The sequence below is a fragment of the Sebastes umbrosus genome, chromosome 3 (genome assembly GCF_015220745.1).
Source record: "Sebastes umbrosus isolate fSebUmb1 chromosome 3, fSebUmb1.pri, whole genome shotgun sequence".
In the NCBI taxonomy this organism is placed as follows: Eukaryota; Metazoa; Chordata; class Actinopteri; order Perciformes; family Sebastidae; genus Sebastes; species Sebastes umbrosus.
In genome coordinates, this window is record NC_051271.1 from 7,918,555 (window position 1) to 7,938,027 (window position 19,473).

Sequence of the window (19,473 nt, forward strand, 5' to 3'; positions counted from 1 at the left end):
TTGCCTTTTTAGCTTAACAAGTGATTTCCTATGTTTCCCAGAATGCCGCTGGATAGCCTCCAGAGTAAAAAAAAATAAAAGCACATCAGTGAAATACTGGACGTTCATCTGAAATCGGATTTCTCCCTCCCCCCCTCTGTCACTTGGTCTTATCGACAGCTTCGACCTGTGCTGGCGGTCGCCTCCATGTGAAAAAAATCAAACGTTTCTCCCTACAGTCGGATTGATGGAAATGCGGATGAATGTGATGGGAACAGATGGGTGAGGAGCAAGAACAGAAGAAACACTCCAACCTAAGAAGATATGAAGGGACCGAGAGAAGACCAGACGCAACATAAAACCCACCTCATCACTTTGATACGTTCTGATTTTTTTTATTTTATGATTTTTTTTTTTCCATCATAAAGCCCGGAGGACTCTTTAAAAATCCCGTCGAGAGCTCTAAAGGCTTATTTATTGAAAAATAATCTTGTACCCTTTATTTTTGTCCTCTGTCCGCCTCCTCCTCCTTTTTTTGCGACAGGAGATGATTGCATTGACCGATGTTGCCTCAGACTCTGGGTGCAGTCTGATAAATTACTCTGTCCATCACTGGAGGACGGGAGTAAAAGCGAGGGAGATAACCTGGTTGTCCATCATCCTTTGTCCAAGTGCAGAGAGGAGATTGGATATTGACCCGAGGTTGCCTTCTCCAAACCAAGATATTTGAAGACTCTGTCATGGAATGACACTATAGTCCCAATACTGAGTTTCTCTGCAGTCACACGCTTCTTCGAGTGCATATTTTCCAACTTAAACACCTTAGTTTTGGTGAGTCGCAGTTCCAAAAAACAAAATGTTGTGTATCATATCACCGCTCAACCTCTTGTAGGAACTATTATCCTGTAGTCGGAGGTTTAATGTGAAGGTTTGTTGGCATGGTAACCCAGCCTCTGCCCCTGGTTGTAATGACACCTTGTATCATTGGAGCCCTGTTCTATGACGTTTTACTGCTTTTTATCTCCAACAAGTGACAGTATAACAGCTGTTATAACAACTACAGTCAACCACTTACAGCCTGGCAGCTATTCGGGCCTACTTTCAGCTCTTCAAATCCATGCATGTCTGTTCCTCATTATCCTACATTTACTGTTTTCTAGGGGGGGAAGCTGCCTCTCTGCGCCACAACTCTTTGTCACAACTCTACACTCGTTCTGGCCTGCGGGTACCTTCCTTCTAGTTCCCCTCCTCCTGCCAATCTGTGTCTAATTCTTTTGTGTCTGCCCTTCACCTGTCCCGTCATTATAGACAGTCTCTGCACAGCGCCACCTGGCCGCGGCGGAAGTCCCTGCAGGGGCAGAGCCGCCTGTATTTGGGGGAGTATCCCGCACAGCTGAAGAGGAGTGGTTCCCGCTGGAGGCCGCACTCCCGCCGCACCACCGAGAAGGCTGGAAGGATGTGGTTGATCTCGGAGTCGACCACCTCGCACTGCACCTCCAACCTGAGGGGTGAAACGGAGGAGCAGAGGTCTGAAACACACCCTGAAATAACAGTTCATAGAGTTTGAATGACAGAGAAAATGTTCCGGCGTGTTCTTGAAAGGATAACTTAGAAAATATGAGTAATAAAAGTTATTTTTATTTGAGACAAGTAACAGGAAAGTGGAATTGGCATAACCTCAAAATAAATGGGGAGTAGAGACAGGAAACAAGAGAAATGTCATCGCTTTCATCACACTACAGATGACAAATTAAAAAGAGAGCGACGAAATTTAGTGGAAAACTGACAAGGAAGTTGGAAAAAACAGCGAGGCAGGTACGAGGCGTCAGTGTGTGAGAAAGATAACTTGTGTCAGAGAACAGACCAGAGCAACGAGGAGGAGTAACAGAACAGAAACAAAATGAAAGCGGCACTGTAAACCGAGACGGAAAAGTAAACAAGAAAGATACTTGGAAGATGAAAAGAGCGAAGAAGAAGAAGAGCCGGAGCTGAAAGCAGTCAGTAGGGGGATGTTTGGAGGAGAGACTCAAACACCAGCAGGCTTTCAGTCTCACAGCTCCAAAAAACTTAAGTTTCTGGTTCAACTGCCTGGAGTTGGTACAGTTAAACTAAATAAATACCTGGTGAGATTCAGCCTCACCTGATCTCAGTGTCAACTAATATAAGAGAAGTTATCCATCCGGGCAGTGGAGAAATACACGGTGGGTTTAGATGTTATAACTTTGTGGAGATGAAGTTTAACCACCAGGAGCCTTTTAGATACAAAGCCGTTGTTTTATTCTTTGAGGGGATTTAGATTTTTGTGCTTCAGAAATATCTCTCCAGGTAAATTGAAGGAGTGGTGTATCTGGGTAAAGAAAGAAACTAAAATGTCCATTATAGTTTGGTTGACAGACAACAAGTGTGTACGTTGTGCCATGTGGGGCCCGTGCAACTCAGATGGACTTACCCACGCAGCGCCTCCTTGTTGTTGATGAAGCGGAAGTGAGCGGGCTCACAGACGAAACCATCTGAATGGCACGCCTCCACGCAGGACTGGCCCTCTTGAGATACGAGCAGCCTGAGGGAGCTGAGAGGAGGCCAGGCAGGGGGCGCCGTCATGTTGGACGCCCAGCCGAGGGCGGTGGAATTGGGCAGTGGCACAAACAGAGGTCCTGTGATCCTGCTGCCACCGGCAGACCCCGGTCTGGAGAGGTTGGCTGGAATGAAGGGAGGCTCTGGGGCACAGAACTCCTGGAGGTGAAAGATAGAGTAACATAAGTGTGTGCAATCATGTTATTGTTGGAGGAATACCTACAGTAAGAGTGTGTCTTTTATTATTAAATGCAGAATATTGAGGCAGCTTGATAAAAAGCATATTAAAGGACAGATTCACATTTCACAAGTATGTCTTAGAACAATACTCACATGGCCATATGTATATTTAAACAGTTTTTTCTTGCTCTAATCATTCATCTTGTTCATACTGGTCCTTAAGAGATACATTCCTAATGCAAATCCGCTACAAGTGATGGGAGACAAATCCACTGTCGTTGTTCTGTGCAAAACAAACTTTCATTTTAATCAGCAGGTGGCAAGCAAGACACGGGAACTGGGCTTGGGTCTTGAGGTGTTGTAGCATTTATCCATCGACTTTAGCTTAAACTGTACACACACTGCACTGCTACGTTTGCAGCTATAACGTGTACTGTTAACGTCATGCCCTCACACACACTCTCATGACCGCACACACATACAGCAGGTACCGATACGTCAGTGGGCTGAACGGAGTTTTTGAAAAAAGTTCAACTTTTCATCAACTAATATGGCAGCGAGTGCGGGTTCACGAGAGCGGCAACTGCCCTCTCGCTCTGTGCCGCAGCCACATAGACTGCGGTGGCACGGCTGACACTGTGTTTACATTTGAAACAATAAAGGGGACTGAAGGTACTAATACTCTACTAACAGTACTAATACTAATGTCATACTAATATTTTCTGTATAGAACATGTATAAGTACGGCAAGGCAAGACAAGTTCATTTATATAGCACCTTTCAACCTTTTCAAAAGTAAACATAAAAACATTTGAAATCATCCAAGAACCTGTGAGGCAAATTTAAAAAGGTACTAACTTAGCCAGCTTTAGCTGCTACAGCATGCCAGTGTATCATTAATACTAATACATATGTGCTGACAAATTTGTCTTCTTTAGTGCAGTAGAATAAGTGAACTAAAAACACTACGGAAAGTAAAAAGCTTGACCAACTGTAAGCAATCATCTTCACTGCACGGGCTTACCAGGGCTCAAGCCCCGGGGCCTGACAACGAAGGGCCCAGGAGGCTTGAGGGGAAAAGAAAAGAAAAGAAAAGAAAAGAAGGAATGTATTTATTTGTATAACTGCTTGTCTGCTTGTATGTTGTTGTTTCCTTTGTTTGGTGAGTAGAAGACAAATTTCCACCTTGGTGGACAAGTAAGGGATAATGTACAGCGAGCCGGTCATTGTTGTGAAAGAATCCCCGACAGGGTGATGCCTGATGCGAAACGGAGGGGTCTCTCGGTTAGCTGTACATTATCCAGCTTATTACACGGCTACTTACTGAAGAAATCAATATTTTGACACAAAAACGGTCCGCCAGGGTCCGATATCAGAGCTGCGCCCATAGCAACGGTCTGTTATAGTGAAATTACAGACCGCACAAATCCGTGATTGACCAATCAGAATCGAGTATTCAACACAGCCGTGTAATAATAAAGATTTATTGTATTGTATTGTATTGTATTGTATTGTATTGTATCGTAGGCTACACTTCACTATGGGCTTATAATGATCTTGTGACTTGTAATAATAATAATAATAATAGCTTGGATTTATATAGCGCCTTTCATGAAACCCAAGGACGCTTAACAAAGACATAAATAAACACAACAAATGTAACAGAAGCTAGGGGCCATAGGCCTTGGTGAAGAGGTGGGTTTTGAGGAGTCTTTTGAAGGTGTCCAGAGATGGTGCGTTGCAGAGCTCTATGGGGAGAGAGTTCCAAAGTGTGGGGGCTGTCACACTGAAGGCTCTGTCCCCAAAAGTTCGCATTCTTGTGTGAGGGATGGAGAGCTGACCCGTGCCTGAGGATCTAAGGTTCCGGGGCTGTGTGTAAGGGTGGAGGAGGTTAGATAAATACTGAGGAGCCAGGGCATTGAGGGATTTGTAGGTGAGGAGGAGGATTTTGTAGGTGATGCGGGACTTGACCGGGAGCCAGTGGAGGTGGATGAGGGTGGGGGTGATGTGCTTGTATTTGGTTACGCAACATTCATAAAATTAAACTGCAGTTATGAGTGATCATAATGATGCATTATTCAAATTAAGCGTGGCTGATGTTTGTGCAGGTTGAACGCGGCAATAGTTGAGACGTGTTGGTGCTTGGGGGAGTAGAGGAGGGCATTGAAAAAGCCATAGCCCCGGGGCCCATTGTACTTTAATGCGGCCTTGCTGGTCTTTATGTTAAATCTTGATTAATCAGTAAACAGGAATCTAGCTTAAGTATTCTCTTTCAGCAGTATAAATGCTGTAGTCGCGCTTTCTGTATCCAAACCAGCTGCCAGTCAGCAGCAGATGAAGGTTGTTGAGAGACACCTCTGCATTTTGTCTGGCATGTAGTGTGGGATTAATACAAAAAAAAATCCTTCTTTCATCCCAGTCCTCCATCATCACCATCACCATCCTGCCCACACTTGTGATCTTTCTCTTTACTCATACATCCTCATTAGTGTCAGGAGACCTTCTGCTTTAGAGCTGCAGGGCAGATATGTGGTTTGTAATGAGAGTTAGCATGTAGATTAATCACAAGTCTACATACATGGAGTACAGAGATACTGACACACATACACACACACAAGCAGAGATACACGATGTTCTGGGTGTTGAATGCACACAGTGATGAAATACTGAGCAGAGTGGGGGAGTTGGAGAGCTGGTGAAAAGAGAGTGTGTGCATGAATGAGAGAGAGGGAGGGCTAGCGAGTAAAAGAGAGAGTCTCTGCATGTGTGTGTTTTTCAGCGCTCTGTGTACATTTGTGTTGACTGAACCTCACCTGATGCTGTATGTAAGCATGTACTCTCTCCAGCATCCCCTCACAGGTGTACTCGTAAGGCAGATATGGCTCGACCTGAAAAGGACACGGAAACACAGCTCGTTATTATTTCCATATTTTGCATACATCAAAATGTACTTTTTTTTGTTGCTGTCACTTCATTGTTCACACTAATTGCAATAAATTGTCTCCTCTCCTTGTTCATCTCTGCAGATGGATGTTTCTATTGTCAGATTTCTGCGAGGCCTAATCACAGTATGTCACTGCTTGGAAACTCATTAGGCTTTATTTGCATACCAATAGATCATTCCCCGCTGTGATGTGCTGGTTTTATAACTAAAGCACACTTTTGATTGGCCTAATTAGGGATGAGCTGGAAATACTATGTATGTATATATTTTCTTTTGTGTTTCTCGCTGATACCAGTTTAATTCAAGCTAACAAACTGTGTGACACAAAACTGGATGAATGTAAAATAGCTCCAACTGCTCCAATTGATATTAATATTAATTGAATTATTATTATAAAATGCTTTATATTTTTGGTATCCTCAGCCACACTATAAACATGTAAATTAAACCTGCAATAGACAGAATATTTTTGGCATCATTGGGCAAAGATTCCATAATAACCTTTCAGCATATTGTAATTAAGTGTTCTGAGAGAAAACTAGACTTCTGCACCTCCTCATGGCTCTGTTTTCAGGATTTAAAAAATCTAGCCCGTGACGGGAGACTTTGGCCAATCACAGGTCATTTCAGAGAGAGAGCGTTCCTATTGGCTGTTCATTCAGCAGAGGCAACTGTCAATCACTCACAAACTCCGATCAAACGGTCAAACTAGGCAGCGCTGATAAAATATGAATCAATATTCTGTTACTGTAATGCCTATTTCTTGCCTCAAATGTTTTCAGAAACATCTTGTAGGGTACTGTTTAGCTGTAAAATGAGAAAGTTTGCTCCGGCTGGTGGGCGGTGCTACTTGGTGTTTCCTCCACTGATCTGATTGGTTGTTTTCCTCCGGTCTGTGAAATCATGCAGATACCATTAGGAGCACCAGAGGACACAGAGGCACGTGATTTTGTTTCAGACTACCTGTCTCATGCATTACTGTCAGGATTTTTATCATATTTGCTCCATTTCTACCAGCTGCTGCTTTAAATCTGCATGACTGACTTAAACAAAGTTGTTACAAATGTGAAACAAATGAAGAGACTTTTCCCCCCATTTAAACACTAACAGCAGAGATCGAAGTGGATTGCCTTTATGCCCTAATGCAAAAGACCTGCCTTTGTAAATGATACACGACTCACTAAATTGCATTTCCAATCTGAAATCAAAGCAGTCTGATGTTCAACCATGTGTGAAATCAGACTTGGCCCATTTCAAGTGAAAATCACTGAGAAGCAGGGAAGTATGCAGGGATGATGCAATTTAAAAAAAGTTACGCACACTGCAAATCTGATCAAAGCCTTATGTTAATCTACTTTGTAAGCTGGAGCAGAAAGTAAACACGTGCACAGGAGGGACAGACACACACAAGCTCAAACAATCTACTGTAACAGAGTTCCTCCTTTTCTTTCTGTTTCTTCTCTTTGCTTAACCAGACAAGGTGACTGAGAGCATGTTCTCATTTACTGGAGCGGCCTTAAGAAGAATTTTACAACAGTACAGGCCACAGAAAATAAGAAACTGCAGTTTTCTCAAAAAATCTTTTAAAGCTGCAGTCAGTAACTTTGAGCAAATAAGATAAAGAGTTATTTTTATAAAACTGTCACTATATCCTGACAGTAGTGCACAGCATTTGTAAAGTTTCAATGTGCCCAAAAAAAACAAAACAATCAGAGCCGAGCAGTCTCTAAAGCAGCTACCAATCACTGCTCACCAAACACCCAAACTCTGATCAAACTGTCAAACTAGGCAGCGCAAATATCAATCAATATTCTGTTACTGTAATGCCTATTTCTCACCTCAAATGTTTTCCAAAACATATTTCAGTGTACTGTTTAACTGTAAAATAAGAACGTTTTGGCTCGACTGTTTTCAACATGGCGCCCGGATCACAAACACAATGTTTACACTAAAAACAGTACTCTAAAATATGTTTCTGAAAACATTTAAGGTGAGAAATAGTCATTACAGTAACAGAAAAATATTTAAATAAATACATTTTTTAACATATTTGCTAAAAGTTACAGACTTTAGCTTTAACTACCAAACTTTTTACACATGGTTTTCATCTTTTATTACGGCAAATACCAATTCAATCAACCACAAAATTGAATATTGAACCATAATTTGGCCAAAGATTGTGCTTCGTTCCACTGCAAACAACAGGTCAGAGGGATGGAAGGAGATAGAGTGACGGACAGAAACAGAGACAGAAAGCAGGAAAAGAGGAAGGAATGGGAATAATAAAACTAAGGATGAGAAAGAAAGAAAGAAAGAAAGAAAGAAAGATAGAAAGAAAGAAAGATAGAAAGAATAACACAATGAAAGAGATGAAGAAAGGATTTATTGGAACATGAGGACTTGTCAGCCAGCCAGAGATTGCTTTGTCCTGCATGACTGAACATGAGCCTCTGCCACACGCACGCACGCACGCACGCACGCACGCACGCACGCACGCACGCACGCACGCACGCACGCACGCACGCACGCACGCACGCACGCACGCATGCACGCACACTTAGCATGTATGTGTGTATATGTCTGAGTGTGCGTCTCGAAGCCAATGGCTGTAATGTGTGGGTAAGGAGGCTCTGTGAGCTGATCTGCCTGATCGGTGCAACTGCAGTGCCTCTCCAATTGTGGTTTTGTGTTTGGATAAATGCAAGGAGAAGAATATTATCTGACTGTGTGTGTGTGTGTCTGTGTGTGTTTGCTGGGGCATTGTGCCTCCAGTGAAGGGTGAAGGGGTCCATCAGCTCTCCCTCAGTGATCTGGCAGTGCAGACAGAGCAGTCAGCCGGGGCTGCTGAACTGTAGCTTGTCTGACAACACAGAAAAGACGCACGCACGCACGCACGCACGCACGCACGCACACACGCACGCACGCACGCACGCAGATATCACTTTTCCTTTAATCTCCATGCACACTTCTTCTAATCTGCTAAAGGCACAAACTATTACAGAAAGTTTAACAGATCATGTAGACAGCTGTCTTCCTGCTGCACATGATCTCTCGGTGCCCTTCATGCAGTTGAAACTGATGCTTTGTCGGAGCGTTACTGCGGATCTTTCTCTGAAATACAATATGGAATTAGCTGGATGGCTGAAATGGGCAAAAAATAATGCCAAAGTATCTGATAAAGTATCGTAATCTGTAAGGACAGCTACTTTTTGAAGCCAGTCTGCTGCTACCTCAGCACACAGCATTTTATATCTATTTATTTAACCTTGATTCAGTCCTCACCATCGAGTACTCGGTGCTCCTTTTAATGTAGCTTCTATTGGTGTATTGTGTTTTTATGTAAATGTGTTTTAAGCAGTTTTTGCACATGCAAACCAAAGATAAATGTCTGCCTTTTGTATGCAAAAAGTAAAAAATAAATCATTTTTTTCCCAAAGCGACTTCATGTGATGTCATTTGGCAACAGTATTATGATTTCTTTAGCTGTAAACATCACTTTGTCAGATCTAAAAATATTTTCTAGAATACCTACTGTCACTACCTACGACAGTCAAGCTGCTGTAAACGTATCTACTATATGTTTTGTGTTTGTAATGACACAAGGCACTTTTGTTTGCAGTACTAAGCGTGGGTGCACTGACAATGCTTCATCTAGACAATTAAAGCAATGTGCTGATCCACTTCTTAATCTCTCATTCAAAGTGTCATGCACTTGAAATCTTAACTTTTGTAAACATACTTAGTTTGAGATATAAAAGGTTTGTGCTGTCTTCAATTTTAATGAGAACAGAAAACTTTTGAGACCATGCAGACATTTAGTCGATCTTTCTGTTTCTCTGTCTGTATGTTCATCTCTCTCTCTCTCTGTTCTTTTCCCATTTTTCTCCCCCTTTGTCGTGCTTTCCCGAAAGATTTAATCTCCTCGGTTGACTCCTTAATTAACCTCCCTCCCACTCTTGGCAGTTCCTGCCATCCTCATATTCTCTGTCAGCCCACATTTCCCGCGTGGAAAAGTTCAGCACTCTGCAATATCAGATTGCTTCCTACACACTGGGCAAAGTAGCCACTGTGGCAAAAGCTACTGCGCTGTTTGTCAAAGTTTAAAAAACGCTTACAGCGTCAACGAGAAGTCCAGTTTACTTTACTGTAACTTCATCACAGCTCCCCGATGGCAAAGGCAAACAAAAAACACAAACACTGAAAAACAGAACAAGGACATCTATAAATCTAACCTCACTGAGTAAAAGAATAGAGTGATTTTGTTATCACAACTCTAACTTTTTTTTATTATAGTTTATCTTCTTATTTCATGCCGAACAGATTCACATCAGGGAACTGATTGATAAGATCCCAGCTAGCCCCCAGTATTCATATTCAGATCAACAAGGATGATTTCATGAGGTATCAGTGGTGAACATCTCTTCACATTTACGATGCAGATGACTGATTTGACTGAAGGAGAAGCTGAATGGATAGAAAAGGCTTTTCAGTTTCAATTTAACGGCATCGCCTGACATGACAACTTAGCTGCCTCAGAGAGAATTGAAAGCTCCGGCATACAATGTACACGTCTCGTTTTCTATCCTTGCAGCGCGCGGTGGGTACGAGTACCTTTGTCCTCATGATTTCTCTGATGGCAGAGTCGAACTCCAGGGAGTTGTTGTAGTCCACCGTCATGACGTGAGGTCTGCCGATGTACTGCTCTGCATACGGGTGCTGGGAGGACACCTACAGAAAACACATGCAGCATTCAGCTCTGTGTCTCAAATAAATGTCTTAAAGGGTGATTGTTGGGAGTCAGATCATCTTAGTTATCCTTAACCATTCCTTACAGTAATGAAGATGCTGTCATTAATCATAACTACGACTGTCAATCGATTAATATATATAATCTCGATTAATTGCACATTTTTTATCTTTTCAAAATGTACCTTAAAGGGAGATTTGTCAAGTATTTAATACTCTTATCAACATGGGAGTGGGCAAATATCCTTTCTTTATGCAAATGCATGTATATATTTATTACTGGAAATCAATTAACAACACAAAACAATGACAAATATTGTCCAGAAACCCTCACAGGTACTGCATTTAGCATAAAAAAAATGCTCAAATCATAACATGGCAAACTGCAGCCCAACAGGCAACAACAGCTGCCAGTGTGTCAGTGTGCTGACTTGACTATGACTTGCCCCAAACTGCATGTGATTATCATAAAGTGTGCATGTCTGTAAAGGGGAGACTCGTGGGTACCCATAGAACCCATTTTCATTCACATATCTTGAGTTCAGAGGTCAAGGGACCACTTTGAAAACGGCCACACCACTTTTTCCTCGCCAAAATTTTGCGTAAGTTTGGAGCGTTATTTAGCCTTCTTGGTGACAAGCTAGCATCAGATGGTTGGTATCAATGGATTCCTTAAGTTTTTTTAGTTTCATATGATGCCAGTATCTTCACTCTAAACTTTAAAACTGAGCCTGCTACAACCCAAAAATCACAAGTTGCGTTAAAGAAATTAGTGGGGTAAAAACGAATTTGCGTTAACAAGTTATTTGGATATTTGACTGTATTAAATCTCAATGATCATTTTACAAATATAAATATTTCATGTGTCTAGTTTGATAGCAGAGTAAGCATATTAACTATTTGTAGCATTTTGAAGATTTTCTGCACTAGATCAGAAAAATGTACTGCAAGAATTTCTCCAAAGTTGTTTTCATTAATAGCAACATAGATTGTGTTGTAACGGGAGAGACTCCAGAGACCAAGTCCAAAGCACACTGGTGCACACGGATATAAGGCAACAAACTTTAATAGAAGACTGACTTTTCGACACTAAGTGCACAATAACCTCCCCTAATCGGGAACTGATTCATCACAGGCTGGATAAATGGGGAGTGGGACATGAATTGTTTTGTACCAGGAACGCCATGTTCCAGCCTCTCATCAAGCTCTAACATGTGCTGTCTGCACCTCTAGCTTGTGCCAGTTCTTTTAAAAGATCTACCGATGAATAAAGTAACTTGGCAACATGGCTGGGTGAGAAAACAGCAGTGGCCAAAATATTCTCATCAGTGATTCATAGTGGGGGAGTACTTAAGTGAACTTAATGAGCTTACCTCTCTGGACGTGGGCTTGCCTCTGAAGAACTCATGATTGAGAGAGCTGTGAGGCGGACGGAACTTGGGCTGCAGGAAGATGCAGCCATTGGCAATCGCCTCCAGAGGGGCGGGGCCTTCGTAGGGGAAACCAAAGCCAATGAAGAGCTAGAAAAACAATCAGGAATGTTATGTTGTAATAATGGTAATTAGCTTCAACATGTTTTTAGATCAGTATGTGTTGTGTGTGTACAAAAATCAGTTTCTGGATAAAAGTGAGCGTACTGTAATAGAGTCTGTATGACTCCAGCAGTGAGAATCCAGCAGATAAACTATGTATGTAGGTAATATTTTCTTCACTTTCTTGCCTTGGCCTTGCGCAGCAGTTGTTGCAGCTCATGCTGGGGCAGCAGGCCGTGGTTCTTCACGAAGGCCGGGACCTCCGGAGGTCTCTGGGTCTCATAGTACACTGTGCCGTGGACCTCCATGTACCTGTGGAGAATCTGCAGGAAACCCTCCTTGCCCTGCTGGGAGAGGAGGGGGGAAAAAGATGGGTTGGTGAGATCGAGGGTTTGGGCTGAAGAGAGGAGGCTGTGTGGAAAAAAGAGCGCGTCAGAAAATAAGAGCAGAGAGAAGGATGTGATTAAAGAATCTGTGCCCAAGTACAGTGTGCTGTGTTTGTTATGTCTCTGATCTTTGTGCAAGCTGTCTGCTGTCTGTGTGCGTAGCTGTCAGACTTTGGTGTCAGTATGTTTGGACAGTACAGTGTATCCATGTTTGTCTCAAAATCTAAGACTGCAGGCATGCTGAATACGTCTAAAAAAAAACACCTTTTAGAACACAACTTGTGTCTGCACTAGCGTTTTCAAGTCATTTTCATAAAGATTTCTCCAAACAAAAATGCCAAAATGCTTCATTTTCCTCCCTTTTCACTTGGAAAACAACATAACTGGGTAATCTCAGCAGGTTAAACTTTTGTTCTCTCACCAGCAAACTCATCATTTGGTAGTTTTTATTGTCATTTTTCTGTTATCAGATGTGAACAAATAATAAATGATTACTAATTCCTGCGCTGTGCCTTGAGATCACGATCAAATGTCTTTTACATTCTGCAAAATGCTATGACAACATAATCATAAAGAAAACATTAACCCAAGTGTGTGTGTATGTGGCCTACGTGTTTATTTATATATTTATCATAAACTGTATATAAAGATGGCCGACATGACAGCTCCCTAAAAGTGAAGCCATAACATCTGGATTGCCCCCTGGTGGCTGGCTGCAGTATAGGTCATAAAGCCCGCCTCCTCCATGTTAGTTGAAGGGACATGGGTGAAACTAAAAAGTCAAAGTACACGACAAATACATTTTTTCCAAAGATGTTTTTTTTTGTTTTCATTTTAGGTAGTTCTCATCAAGCTGAATGTTCATGTGTTAATTGTTTTGATTAGTTTGGTTTTAATTAGTTATTTGATGCTATAAAAACTGTGTGTGTTTTTATCGTACGGTATTCCTACCACAAAACCAGTCCTACTGATACAGACTTCAGAAAGAGATAAAGAGGAGAAACTAACAACTGCAGGCTGTGAATGGTAAACACGCACATGAATGAAAATGACTTCTGCCTAATCCCTGAACCCTTCTCTACTGCTGCTACTACTCGCCTGTTTTCTCACTTTTTTTTTTATTTGCAAGACACCTATTGGATACACATTGGATAGTTGCACCCCGCTCATTCTATTATCTAGTGAAAGGCTTCCCTGCACATGGGTTAAAAGTGACTGAAAAGCCTTGATATTACAAGTAATATCATCGGTTTGTGAAATCAACAGGCTATTCACTAAAAAGAAAACATAATAGTAAAAGAAAATGTCATTGAACTCTGCGCAGCGTTCAGCAGATAGGTATCTCCTTTACAAAATGATTGCGTGGGTGTGAGAGGTGCGATACAGGCATTACATGCACTTACTCACAGCTCGGCATTCATGTCTGCTTATTTCTCTACAGTGTAGAAAGTCAAGGTTGAGCATGGCGATTGGGAGAACAAAAGCCGAACCAACATCAGTTAACAACCAAAACTGAATCGTGTGAATGGAGCGTAACCCTGGACCACAGTATTGACTCTGCTGTCTGATGTGGAGCAGCTTACTGTATCCCTGTACTGTGGTGTGGCCCCCCCGCAGCCCTAATTGGAGGCTGTAGCGATCGATAGCTTCCTCTGTGAGGATTTTCCCAGCCAATTAGGAGATTAGCTCAAGCGCTAAGTGCAGCAGACAACATGAATTAGCAGAAGGAGAAACACGGGTGTGGAAGAGTGCAGATTTCACAATGTGCACATGCAGCTCTCTCTCTCTCTCTCTGTGTCCAAGCGAACGCTCTCAACATGCATTGGATTAGGACTGGTAATAACTATGTTCTGCTGTGCTGGGTTTTATCCCTCACCTCATTTCTTGTAATGTAGATTTAAGGAAATTAACATGTTGAGTTCGATTTGCACAGCATATCTGAAGGGTTGCTGCGCCTCACCCTCCTTACTGTTGGTACGCCTGTCAAGCTTTCCGTTTCTCACATTTTGCATACATTATTTACAAAGAAAAACGGTGGCAGATTGACCACACAATATTCTTGTTAATTTAGGAAACAAAGGCTCCTTGATTTCAGACAGAGGTAGACAAAATCAAGCTTCTCATTAGTAGCCGGCGAAGCACAATATGGTGAAATAATAGCTATGAATAAGGAGGGAGCCATTTGAGAAGATCAACATCATCATTAGTGCTGCATTGGCCACATTTGCGAAGCGATGTTCTCATCGAATCGTCCTGTTACAACACAAAACTTAAATCCTTCAAATGTCTGTCTGGCTTGACCAGTCCTTGTGCCTTCTGACAAGTAAGAGGATAAAAAGATAATAACTGTTATACACAAAACTCTTGAAGAGCGATGGCTGTCCCTGGGAGCGCTGCAGTGCATTTGAGTGCACTTGTGACCAATAGCTTCTCATAAAGTTTTTTTTATGGATCCAACCATGAAAATAATTGTTTGTATGCATGCATGTGTGTGACATGTTAACAGCTCAGAGTAACTTGTGCTTATGCATAAGTGTAGGCTGTGAGATGGCCATTATGTGGTGAAAGTAACAGACTCTTACCTGAAGCTAATGAGCATCCAGCCGGATTCACCACAAAAGAAAGAAAGAAAGACAAAGATAAGAAAATTAAATCAGATAACAATTTAGACAGAGAATACAACAATGGCGAAAACAAAGAAGAGAGAGGAGACAATAATTACTCATTGCTGTACATTTTCTGCCTTTTCACCAGGCTTTTGTAGATTAGGTTATTGTACTTTTACAACCCCTCCATCTCCGTTCTGCAGCTCGTATCTTTACAAGCCACAACTATAAAGAAATCCAGGGAATTGTACAGAAACACAGTGGAAAGTACTGGCAGCAAACAACATCTCCATAATCATTTCAACAATGGAGACACAACTGTGCCGCTCTACAAAATGCGGATGAACAAGCAGGCAGCTTTTGAGAGGGAAATTGCCTGTAAATTAAAGCTGTACAATTGTGTATATAGAGCCGCATGAAGCTGAGCTGTAATGGTGCAAACAGCGGGGGTGTGCAAAATGCTGTCATTGGATTTTTCTGTCAACACTGCAGTATATTGTGGGGGGTATTGTGTGTGTGTGTGTGTGTGTGTGTGTGTGTGTGTGTGTGTGTGTGTGTGTGTGAGTCGGCATGTATCAAAAGAGATTGCTGTATGAGGAATTCAGAATTAACCTGTTGTGCAAAATCTATCTTCTTTTTTGAATCTAACAGAGAAACATTTAAATATATATGTGTTTGTGAGTGGTTTTATCTGTATGCATGCAGGTGAAACACAAGAATGTGTGCATAAACGTACTATGATTGTATGTGTGTACATTTTCATGGTTGTCTACATCAATGTACCCTCATACAACGAATCCTATGAATGTCCAGCAACATGTGACGCATGTGTCAATTTCCGCTCCAGTCTTTTCAATTAAACTTCCGTCTTTCCGTCTAACAATTTGGTTAGGTTTAGGCAACAAAACTAGTTAGGTAGGTTTAGGATAATATTGTGGTTTGGGTTACAATAACACCAGAAGAGACATAACTTAAGTACGGAAGTTACGTGACAAAAAATATTTAGTTAGGTTTAGGAAAAAATTGACTTGGTTGAGATTAAGCAAAAAAAACCCAACAAACTATTTGGTTAAGTTCAGGCAACAAAACTACTTGGTTAGGTTTGGGAAAAGATCGACTTGGTTAGGATTAGGTAAAACAACTACTTAGTTAGGATTAGTCAACAAAACTACTTGGTTAGGTTCAGGCAAAAAAATTACTTAGTTATGTTAGGCAACAAAACTACTTGGTTAGGTTTAGTCAAGAAAACTATTTGGTTAGGTTTAGGCAACCAAACTACTTGGTTAGGTTTAGGAAAATATCGTGGTTTGGTTCAAAATAACTACAGAAGTGGTGTAACTTAAGTACAGAAATTACGTGACAAATAAATCACATTGGCTTCTGGTTTCACACGGAGTAGCCCCACGGGTCTCCTGTGCGAGAGTCTGCTGTGTTTTGACCCCCCCATCTACTCTGACCTCCTCCCTATGTGGTGTTTGTCACTCTTTATACCTCCTGGTCGACGATTACGTGGATTACCAATGAATTGATTTTGTGAGATATATGATCATTACAGTGCATTACTTTTTGTAAGTATAGCTACGAACGGTTTATGAGAACAGCCCGTCTACATACTATATGTACAGTATGTGTTTGTGTGTGTATTTGCTGTATATATATGTACACTTTGTGGTCCTCCAGGAAATTAATTTACTTTGTACATGGAAACAGTGATTTGTTGTCTGTACCTTCCACATGCTGGCCTCTTTCCCGTACACTACGGCCATGTTGTTGACTTTGTTCTGCTGGATGCTCCTCTTCTCCGTCTCATTCAGCTCCTCCGAAACGAAGCCCATGAATGAGTTGTCTGGTGTGTGAGCTGAATGTATATGTGTGTGTGTGTGAGAGAGAGAGTAGTAAGGTAAGGCAGGATAGTAGTAAAGAGAGAGAGAACAATACAGAGGGAGAAAAAGAAGGTTTCATTGTTAGAGAGAGACAGTGAAGAAAGAGAAAAAAAGCACTACATCCTTGTTTGCTTCAGTTGAATGGCTCAGTCGGTGTGATTATCGGCTCCCTAAGTATTATAATAAATAGCGATTGTCATAAAGCCAGCTGCCGTCGGCTATGTGAGGCTGAGATGGGTTTGGCAGTACTGAGGTGTACTGAAAGGGTACTGACTTTAACTTCACATTATCAAAACCAACTACATTCATGATTTTACAGCTTTTTACTGCATTCTCAGAGTCAATGCCAATTTTTATATTTTTTTCCAGTGTTCATTCTTCTAAAATGACTAAAAGTGATGGTTCATGCTGCCCTCACAGTATGAAGCTGTTAATAAAGGTTGAGTCAGTTATAATAGCTTAGGACAGGCGTCTGCAGTACAGTAGCCCACATATTGACGTTATGATGATCCTGCTGTTGAGCGCCAACTACTGCTGAAAGGGCATGACATTGTTGAGTAGTGAATATGAGAAGAGAGAAGAGAGTTAAGTCGTCAATGTTGCAGTTAGGAGCGGCGAGGAGACAGACAACAACAAGGGCTTTGAAAACAGCAGATCAGACATATTGTGTAGCATGGAACGGAAAAAAGAAAAGCAGACGTGATGAAGAACAGATACAGCTTGAAGCTGTGGTGTTGCTGAAAATAGCTGCATTAGACGCATTACTCCAAATTAATGTGAACAAGCAGCCAGACCTGTCAAAAAAAGTGAAAATGCTGTCAAAACTGGTGACAGATCTCTCTCTGTGTGTGTGTGTGTGTGTGTGTGTGACAGTTCAGATGTTTTGAAGTTATAAAATACATAAAAGATGTTTTTTAATATATATTTGTATTAATGTTTTACATTAAAGATTTAAGATATGATATGAAGGTTAAAAATAATTGTATTCATAATGTGATGTTTAAATCACTATTATCAATTATGTGAAACAGCCATTAGTATATTGACAGTATGTGTAGTGTATTACAGAAGATGACAAACTGATTAAATCAAGACTTTTGCTCATGAAGTTTTGTTCTTACGGAACATAGTCATGTACTGCCTGGCGTTGAGGTTCCAGTAGCCCCAGTTGGTCCGGTAGCCGTGCAGCGTTGCGTACTCCTCGTGATTGTAAGCTGGCTCCGTCCCAAATGTGTCAATCACTCGGATGTGGCATCTGTAAAGACACAGCACAACCACCTTAAAACACAATGTTCCCATTGTCTCCCAAAAAACATCATGGAAATGATTTTCTTTCATGTGTTATAATGTATAATTACAGATATGTTATACAGTGTTATCAAGCATTCAATACCTGTTTCAAGTACATTATAAAGTGTTATAAACCATTAGTTAATGTTTACACTGTATGCGATGGGGGTTGGGTTAAAATTAAGTGTTGCCAATATATCAACTGTTTGTTGCCGTTTGTTTTGTGTTGACACACACTGTATGGAAACCATATAAATGAAAATGATGCTTCTTCATCATGTGTATTTATATTTACTTATTTAATTAAGGATATTTAGGCCATCACATACATAATAGTCATTTGTTTGTCTTGCGCTGTCTCATTTTACATAAAGTTTGTTAATGTCTTGCATTAAAGGAAGAGTGTGTAGGATCTGGCGGTATCTAGTGGGGAGGTTGCAGATTACAGCTTCTCGTGTGCCAAGCATGCAGGATTGGTACGGTGGCTGACATGAAAACGTGAATGGCCCTCTCTAGAGCCAGCTGTACAGTAGGTCATTTGGAGCAGAGCCCGTGCGTAAAGTGTGTGTGTACGTGGGATGTGAGTGGTGAAGCAAAGGAGAGAGGGGGCGGCGGCAACAGGAGCGAGTAACGTTATCGACTCCGGCCCAAGCAGGAAAAGTTAACAGAGTTTGGTTTGTCCATTCTGGGCTACAGTAGAAACATGGTGGAGCAACATGATGGACTCCATGGAGAGAGGACCCGTTCCCTATGTAGATATAAATGGCTCATTCTAAGATAACGAAAAAATGATTCTTATTTTCAGGCGATTAAACACTAAAGAAAACATACTTATTAATACTATATTACATTTCTGCCAAAAGGTCCCCGTAATTGTTACACACTTGTCCTTTAATTGTAGTTCTTTTGAGTAATAGACAATTTCTTTAGGTTCAGCCGAGAAAATTAGAAATCTGCGTCACAACATTATCATTTCTTTCCTGAGCTTGCAGACAAATTCGAGCTCTGCCTCACTTGCAAGATATGCATGGAGGGTCGTGCCAGGTGCTGACTGAATTACACGCTAGATTTACGTAGATTGTGAGCACAAACTGAATGCATGGCGCAGCACAAATCTGTCTTGCACTTTCAAGGTAGTAAATCTGTCCATGTGTGGTATAAATCATTCCGTTTCCAGCTTTGACAAGACGCTTTATGGCAGAAACCTACAAACAGCACAAAATGGTAGCAATATGTAGCACAGCAGCACAAATAACAGTACATATGTACAGGTTTGTCAGGAGAGAAAACACAAAAGCTAACAATTGAGGAGAAGCCAAAGAATAATAAAAGCAACCAGCAGTTTTGCCTGCA

The 19,473-nt window shown here is 41.4% G+C and overlaps 1 protein-coding gene across 2 annotated transcripts in view; it reads right to left on the reverse strand.

Moving 5' to 3' along the window:
- Window positions 1–358: 358 nt before the first annotated feature.
- LOC119485577 (alpha-1,6-mannosylglycoprotein 6-beta-N-acetylglucosaminyltransferase B-like) overlaps window positions 359–19,473 on the reverse strand; it is a 133,011-nt gene continuing 113,896 nt past the window's right edge. Inside the window, exons 10-18 of one of the 2 annotated variants that reach the window (XM_037765252.1) lie at window positions 17,952–18,085; window positions 16,675–16,805; window positions 14,924–14,929; window positions 12,144–12,299; window positions 11,797–11,943; window positions 10,289–10,405; window positions 5,547–5,621; window positions 2,429–2,712; window positions 359–1,480 (exon numbers count right to left, since the gene is read on the reverse strand). In XM_037765252.1, the coding sequence (XP_037621180.1) occupies window positions 1,282–1,480; window positions 2,429–2,712; window positions 5,547–5,621; window positions 10,289–10,405; window positions 11,797–11,943; window positions 12,144–12,299; window positions 14,924–14,929; window positions 16,675–16,805; window positions 17,952–18,085 (1,249 nt within the window). In that variant the 3' untranslated portion in view covers window positions 359–1,281. Of the gene's footprint in view, window positions 1,481–2,428; window positions 2,713–5,546; window positions 5,622–10,288; window positions 10,406–11,796; window positions 11,944–12,143; window positions 12,303–14,923; window positions 14,930–16,674; window positions 16,806–17,951; window positions 18,086–19,473 lie in introns of both variants that reach the window. The other variant, XM_037765251.1, reaches the window with a different exon arrangement.